Consider the following 8,563-nt stretch of genomic DNA (forward strand, 5'->3'; position numbering starts at 1 on the left):
ATATGTAGGGTTGTTATGTTTTATGTTTAGGATTTTTAAGTTTAGGTTGTTTATGTGTTATGTTTAGGATTGTTATTTGGTATTTACTTTTATGTTATGGAATTTTTAAGTGATTGATTTTTATGTTATAGAGTTATATGTCATCTATTTTAATGTTACTGATTAATTTTATGGTTTTTGCTATAAAATTTATGTGCTTTGTATTTAACATGTAACAGGTTACTTATGGATAAGGAATGTGAGTTTTTAGGTTTCCTTATACTCTCATGCTATTAGTTGATGTTGGTTCGAAAAAGAAAAAATATAATTGGGAGGATAAAAGCTAACGAATCAGAAGAAACCGGCCATGCATATACACAAGATTTGATATACGGATGTCTTATACAATGTTTTGATATGATGCGTCTTTCACAAGATGCATTTGTATTATTATGCAACCATTTTACTCAAAGAAATTGGTTGCAATGTAGTAGGACAATAAGCGTTGAAGAGAAGATGGCTATATTTTTACATGTTATAGGACATAATGAACGTTTTCGAGCTGTTAAAGAAAGGTTTCACCACTCCATACAAACGATTCATCAATGTTTTCATGAAGTGCTAAAAGTAATGATGTGTTTTGCAAGAGAAATTATTGTACCAACATCTTCTAATACACCAAGAAATCCCTCGGAACGACATAGACAGCTAAAAAACATATTTCCTAGAGCATTAGGTGCACTAGATGGAACACTTGTAAACGTAGTTGTGCCCGTTGATGAATAAACTCGCTATAGGGGAAGAGGAAAATGTGAATGTTATGAAAATGTAATAGGAATTTGTGATTTTGATATGATATTCACCTTTTTATGGGCTGGATGGGAGGGTGTAGCACACGATTCTAAAGTTTTGAAAGAAGTAGCATTTAATCCGACTTTTGGATTTCCATTCCCTCCACCAGGTTTGTCATTTTTCTATAAATTTTATTATCTATATTATTTATATGATTAATTTGTCACCCATGTACAGATAAATATTACCTTTGTGATGCCGCATACACCAATACCCGTGGATTTATGGCTCCTTACCGCAATACTAGGTATTGGTTAGTCGATTTTCGAAGAAACAGAGCTTTAACAAAGGAATAAAGGTTCAATCATGCTCATGCACAACTTAGAAATATCATTGAACGTGCTTATGGTGTATTGAAGATGAGATTTCCAATTTTAAAACGTATGGCTCCTTATCCTTTTCTAGTGCAAAGAGACATAGTTATTGTCTGTGTTGCGGTCCATAATTTTATGAAGAAATATGATATTCAAGATGACCTATTTACGAACTTTGAACAAAACACTATGGTTACTCCTAATGTGTGAGGTGGAGGAAGTGAGGGCCAAAACATACAAGGCATAGATTGGGGTTCAGAAGCCGTTAAATATATGACTACTTTACGTGACCAGATTGCTAGTCAAACACTTTCAAATGATTCACGTTAAATAATATACTTTTTTATTATGTATGACAATGTGTATTTGTGTTTTGTACTACACTTTGTATTTGGATTTTAAATTATGTATCTTTATTTTGGATTTTATGTGATAATTTTTATTTTTATAATTATTTTATCCGTCACAAAAGGACAACATAAGGATAATATGGTTATTTTTATCATTCAGCACAATCAGTCAGATAAATAATCAAACATCATAAATTCAATCAGATATGGACTTAGTCAGCATTTCTAACTCAGTCAGATTCTAACTCAGTCAGCTCTAACCTAATCAGCAACTATCAAACGACCTCTTACTCCTCTATCGTCCTCTAGATTGTTCTAGGCCACTTCATCTTGGTCCAAGGGCTTCTATCACACTCTAGCATCTTCAAGGAGTTGTACTGTGTTCTTACTTCTTAATTTCTCAACAGTTTTCCATGTATTCTTAATCACTCCAACATTCTCTAGAGGGCTCTCAATAGTTCTGGAAACCTTGTTTGTGACACAGTGGTCTTGAATTAGGTCAAATAAGGTAAATATGTAATATAAATGCATTTTAACATTTGTATAACATAGAATCTATAATTTTTAATGATATTTGAATAAATATGAACCGCCACTAAATCTATTAATTTATATAATAGCATATAAATATGTCATTAAAACATAATAAAACATAATGCAGTGTTAGGAAAAAAAATATGTTAATAAAACTATTTGCCAATAAATATCATTTTATTTGAAATGTGGGTAATCATAATTAGGATTTCCTTTAAATAAGCAACCACCTACACATACGGATACCACATGGATCATGGGGCATTGCTTATTATTTTTGCCAAAATACCTGTTATTTTGTTTGTTTGTTTATCTTTTTTTTTTTACTTCTCGATTAACAAGTGGTCATTTTTGTTAATATCATTGACAAAAATATGATTTTTGGTATGTAGTTGGGATAAGAATTGCATTTTGGTGGTATTATTTTTTATTCTTTATTCTTTTGATGTAGCGGTTGAAGTTGGCCTGACATAATAATCCCTAGCTACAGGCTACATATAAAATATATAAAACTCATTACATATTATTAAGTAAATTCGAGCACGAAATGTGTGAATTAATGTTACATACATATACGATATAATAGAATAGGAAAAATGTGGACAATGAGTTGCATATCGTAAAGTAAAAGAATTAAATTAAAAGTAGTATGCTATGAAGATAGCAGCCGCTAAACAAATTAGTGTCGAAAGATCGTGAATTGCAGAGCTTGAAGCTCCATTGCTGCCACCGTTTCCAGATGCAGTTGGGCTCAACCCTTCTTCTCCAGCTGGCCCTGGACCACCTGTTTAATTCATAATCATTAACCCCATGCACATAAAAATAAATTAGCCAGCGTTTATGTATATTATAATTGTCTATATATAGTGACACATATCAACTTTTTTTGTTTTCATGTGATGATCAGTAATTGAAAACCCGGCCCAATGCAAACGAGGGTTAATATGCTTTCATGTGGTTTGTGGTATTATAAAAGGAAACATAATGTTGTTTATAAAACTAAATCATAAATTCATAATGATGGTGTTATCTGAATTTAGATGTAAATATTCTTGAAACCAGTTACCTGCTGTTGATCCAGGTGCTTCACTTGATGAGCTAGGTGTGGGAGCTGATACTGGAGAAGCTGTGAAATATCAAAGAAAAAGAGAAAATGTACGTACATTAAGAGATTTGAACCCATGATTTATGAGTGTGACAAAAAAACCATATATAAGACCCTATTATTTGAATTCTTAAAGGATATGAATAAATGATTTATGAAGTTTGGAGTTATTCAGTGTATCCGTAAATGCTAGACAAGATAAATCAGCAACTTTAATGTATTTCGGTGAATCAGTTAATGTGAAAGAGAAAGAAAGTTAATGGTATTGTGAATTCAAAATTGATATGAATTAAATACTCAATGATATATGTAGTTTGGCCTATCTTCTTAATTTTTGTCCTTTTATTACATGTTATAAATAATTAATGTAATAACTATGCTTAATTATGACTAAATGTAGCAATCAAATATTTTTAAAGAAGAAAGCGATTTAGAAGATCATCAAAAGCTTCAGCACATTTTTTCTAAATCTTGTGATATGACCAATTAGATATAAGATTAGTCAACTCGAGTATGGAAAGACGAAAGACTAACATTCCAGTTGTCAACTCTAGTTTGCTAAAATAGAGTACTTAATTACGTTTTCAACATTGATTTCGAAACTGATAAACTAATTAATTAGTAGCGTATTGACTTTTTTTAAATAAAAAGAAGCAAACAAATGGTAGAGAGATAATATTAACCTGAAGGACATGCGTTAATAGAAGGAACTTCTAATTTACAAGCATCAGGAAGCATGAGAGCCCGATTGATATCTATTCCATAATCTTTAGCAGTACTTCCACCGACCAGTTGACACAAGCATATAGGGTTGCTTTCTAGCAACCCTGCAACCTCCGGACAACATGCTTTGTCGGGAGTAGTCAGATTACTTCCAATTTGAACAAAACTCAAACAATCTGAAACGTTAAACAATGCTGTCATGCAATCAGGTCCTGGTGCCATCGCCATTGGTGCACCAGGCAACATCATCGGAGCTCCGGCTGGTGACTGTGCTTTGAAACATGGAAGCCCGGCGAAAATCAGTCCCACCAACATGGCAACGGCCATAATGATGGTGTTTGATTTGATCACCATGGCCGGAAAACGGTGGTGGTAGTGTCGTGGAAGTAAGATTGAAGATAAGGGTGGTGGTGATGGTGGATGAGAAGTTAATGTGTGAAAGAGTAAAGAAATGGTATTGAAGTGTTGATGTATATAGAGTGGTGATGGTAGTTAGATAGCATTGAGTGAGAAAGGTGGATAGATATGGCCTAATTTCAGCCTGTCCATATTAAATTCCACTTTCATCTCCAACCTACCTATGCTTCTTTTTTTGGTTTTTATTTTCAAAAACATTTATCATAGTAGACTTCAACCTTTATTAGGCAGTTGTCAGCTTCAAAAAAGCTTTGCATTTTCTATTTCTCTATTTTTAACAAAGATAAATGGCTGTTTGATAAACTCTATGAATGAAACTTATGAGTCAATGGTCTTTGGATCGGTTTGTATTCAAAGCATTTGATACAGTTTCTGAACGACCTTGAAAGAATAAAAAACGTTTTGACCTCTAAACAAAAAAATAAAATAAAAAACAAAACATTATAGCTCTTAAGAAACCCTACATACTATTTAACCATTACAATGTTGGAATCAACACTAAATTATTCGGTTTTATCAAGAATCACGAATAAAATATCGATCCGTATGTAATCTTATGTTCAATATTCGTATGCATTACACATTATATCTGGTCCCATAGGCATCAGATAATAGGCCATTGCAAAAGTCGGTGATTTTTTTTGAGACCAAGTAAACGGTTGAAAGTATCCAAAAGGCATATAGCTTTTATGTCAACTCGTTTAGAAAAAGCAACTTGTTTTTGGTGCAACGCTCTACACCAATATGTGGCCATGAATAGTGGAATTTAATTTGTGAATCCCATTATGTCAAACTTTTTTTTAAATATTCTCGCTTTCTCACGTACATACATACTCATGATATATATATATATATATATATATATATATATATATATATATATATATATATATATATATATATATATATATATATATATATATATATATATATATATATATATATTATGTCTAACTTGTACATAATCATAATGTTCTTGTTTTTTTTTCTAGTTAATTATTCCTAATTTTTATGATTTGCAACAATAAAAATTATAATTCATATTTAAAAAGTTAAAGTTGATTTGACTATCGATGTATTAATCAACATAAAGTTATAATGGATACTACACATCAAAGAGCTTACGAACAAACTTGAATACGATGTCATTTTGATTAGGATTTTCTATTCTTGATCTAATCTTACAATCACCATTTACAAAATGTAAAATACGATGTCTTTGTTAAAATCTTGATTTCATGATATTGATAACCTTACATTAAACCATATGCTCGGTACAATATTCCAAAAAAGTTAATTTCATATTGATAATTCTAGACTGAAAAATAGAAGTACATTGTTCTCTCTATTGTCTATTTAATGCGCCTTCATCAAATAATCTGACAAGCAAGTGAGCAACTATTGCACAACTCAATAACTTCAATTCCTTGTCACATGTAAAGCCATGTGCCCATGTCATTGGACATAACCGGAGTCTAACGATTAGACATGACTAATCGGGTTTCAACTTATCATATCTCTATATATTAATTAATAAATTATAATACATATGTTGATAAACAAACAGAAAAAAAATCATCTGCTTAGATATAAATATTAGATCCTTTAAGAAAATAACTAATACGACATTACTAACATATATATATATATATATATATATATATATATATATATATATATATATATATATATATATATATATATATATATATATATATATATATATATATATACTTTTCCGAATACAATTTGAACGATTTACAGTTTGAGATTTATACGATCTTGTCGTTATTCAAAATTTGATATGTTAGAAAATTATCAGAAAGATCGAGGATCAGTCACAACCAACGACAAAAGATAATATTTTTCTTTACCACTTTCAAGTAGACGGTGCATTGTAAAAAACTTTATTTTACATCAATTTTTGTTTATGTAATTTAGCATTATATAAACTAAAATTAAAATTGAATTTTCATTTATATTGGGATCAACTTTTCATTCATTTTTACCAACATAAAGTCATTACTGACCGGATCCAATTCCGGTCAGGTTACCTAAATAAACCGAGTCAAAACTTACTTGTCTGGTCTCCTCCTATGTATATGGGACCCATCTTTTACCGGAACGCCGTTCTGGAAACTTCTAAAATATTTTCAGACTTCGTCTATGCATTCGACATACTAGGTTAATTAGTGTATGATTTCTTATTACAATTTTGAGAAGGAATTACTATACTTTTGGTCTGGAATGAATTTTTATAACAACTGTGGAATGTTTTGTATTAGAAGGTTAGGATATGCTTTTTTTTCAGATTTTCGTTGTTAAAATCTTCAGTAGGCCTCATGGCAACATGTGCATAATGTAAACAACCTTACGTAACACGGTAAACTTTATTTGGAACATTACCTTAATTTGATGAACTCATTTTCAGATTAATAGAATATTACGAATTCCTGGTTGTAATCAAAGAAATGACGGAAACAAGGGATATATTTGAGTATTTGTGAAGAATCCTGGAAACAAGGATTATATTATTGTAAGATCCTCATCTCAGTCTAGAATTTTTGCCCCTTTTTTTTTGGTAAAAGTTTGATAATTTAGTCATAAATAAATAAATAAAAATAATAAAACAAACTAACTTATAATAACAACTAATTAGAATTAAGGATTACAAAAAGGTATTTAGACTTTATATGGAATTAAAGACTAAAGCGTGATTAATTATGACTTGATCAAGGGATCTGTAGTTAAAAAAAAAAGTATTATAAGGATGGGATCGCTAGTAGAAAAAACATTTAATGGTGTGATGAGTTTTTTTTTTTTTTTTTTTGTGCAGTGGTGGTCCAAAAACACATTATAAAAACACCCAAAAATTATTTTTGCATCAAACTACCAATGGCGGAGCTTCAATATTTCATTTGAGGGCTGAAAATATATTTGTATAAACATTGGTGAACAGGAGGGCAAAGTCAAAATTTTATATTTTTGGGCTAAATATGTAAAAAGTTAAAGCATAGGGACTATTTATGTCAAAAAAATCGGGGGGGGGGGGGGGGGGGGGGGGGGGGGGGGGGGCTGTGCCGCAATTAAAGACATTAAAAACGCATTTATTGGTGCATTAGTTCAAAACTGCACTATTAAACACCATTAAACAAGGCACTGAACTATTTAATTTTTCATTTCCCCCTAAAAATTTTGTTCTAGTTTTTCATTTCCCTTCCAAATCTTCCTTCTTCATTCCAACACTTGCAAATTATATATGTTGTGAAAGGAAGCATTGTTGTTTGTTCGTCCGATGGTATACTTCTGTCTTTGTGATTCTCTCATCATTCCCTCTTGTTTTAAAACTTACCCGCCAAATGTTAATATTTTACTCCTTTAGTATAGTCATTTCCATTATGTGACCACTTCTTTTATTCTTCATTTTTTTATTCAAAGTGGTGGTGATGGTTTTCAGGTAAATATGTCGATGGTTTTTGATAGTTAACAAAGGTTGTAATGCCTTTTTGTGGTTGTAACAGGTGGATGTCCTGGTGGTGTGGGTGGCTGAAAAGGGTGGTGTGACTAGGCAGTTTTCCAACAGGTGGTGAAGATGGTGGTTGGTGGTTGTTTAGGTGGCAGGTGGGTATTCGATAAGGTGGAGATGTAGAGGGTCTCGGTGGTGCTAAGGAAAGACTTCACTTGTTCAAAGTGGACCTACTTTAAGAGGGTTCCTTTGATGTTGCCATTAATTGTTTTGATGGAGTCTTCCATACAACTTCTCATCTTTTTCACTTTAGTAGTAGCTACGCAGGTTTTGTTTGGTTACATGAGCTTAGCCTAAATGTCACTTTTAAAGCTTTAGCTGATACCCAAATACTTCACTCTTTTTGCTGAAAGAATTAGTCGAACTTGCATTGAAAGGAACACTTAATGTTCTTGGTCCATGTTCAAAAACTTCATCAGTTAAAATGGTGGTTGTTACTTCCTCCTTAGTTGCAGTTGCTTTTAAAGCAAGACCTAAACCTCCTAAAATGGTAGTTTATGAGACATGGTTTTTTGATCCATAGTTTTGAAAAGATGATGACGTTTAATGGTACGGTTCTTACTTAATGGTGCGGTTTTGGCTATCTTTTGAAGCAGTTTTGAAATCAGACCATTAAATATAGTTGTTTTTAATGTGATATTTGTTGGTTCGGTTCAATACTCGCAATAAAAATCAATTTAATCGCACCATTAAATGCTTTTTGTACTATTGGATTTGGTTGAAATTTTACAATGCTCATAAAGTAGCTAGGACAAGTAGTGCC

At 31.6% G+C, this 8,563-nt stretch overlaps 1 protein-coding gene across 1 annotated transcript; it reads right to left on the reverse strand.

The window, feature by feature from the left end:
• Positions 1-2,532: 2,532 nt before the first annotated feature.
• Positions 2,533-4,466, reverse strand: LOC111878639 (non-specific lipid transfer protein GPI-anchored 2). Its single transcript, XM_023875148.3, has 3 exons — positions 3,818-4,466; positions 3,096-3,155; positions 2,533-2,813 (listed from the first exon to the last, which is right to left on the reverse strand). The coding sequence occupies exons 1-3, from the start codon at positions 4,209-4,211 to the stop codon at positions 2,668-2,670; spliced, it is 600 nt and encodes a 199-aa protein (XP_023730916.1). The 5' UTR covers positions 4,212-4,466; the 3' UTR covers positions 2,533-2,667.
• Positions 4,467-8,563: the final 4,097 nt, after the last annotated feature.

This window comes from Lactuca sativa, chromosome 9, assembly GCF_002870075.4.
Source record: "Lactuca sativa cultivar Salinas chromosome 9, Lsat_Salinas_v11, whole genome shotgun sequence".
NCBI lineage: Eukaryota > Viridiplantae > Streptophyta > Magnoliopsida > Asterales > Asteraceae > Lactuca > Lactuca sativa.

What these genes read in the sequence shown, in the direction of transcription:
- LOC111878639 (XM_023875148.3), bottom strand. Translation starts at nt 4,211, where the DNA reads ATGGTGATCAAATCAAACACCATCATTATGGCCGTTGCCATGTTGGTG. An exon ending in TATTAACGCATGTCCTTCAG is followed by an intron (nt 3,156 to 3,817) that starts GTTAATATTATC and finishes GATATTTCACAG; the next exon opens with CTTCTCCAGTATCAGCTCCC. An exon ending in AGCACCTGGATCAACAGCAG is followed by an intron (nt 2,814 to 3,095) that starts GTAACTGGTTTC and finishes TGAATTAAACAG; the next exon opens with GTGGTCCAGGGCCAGCTGGA.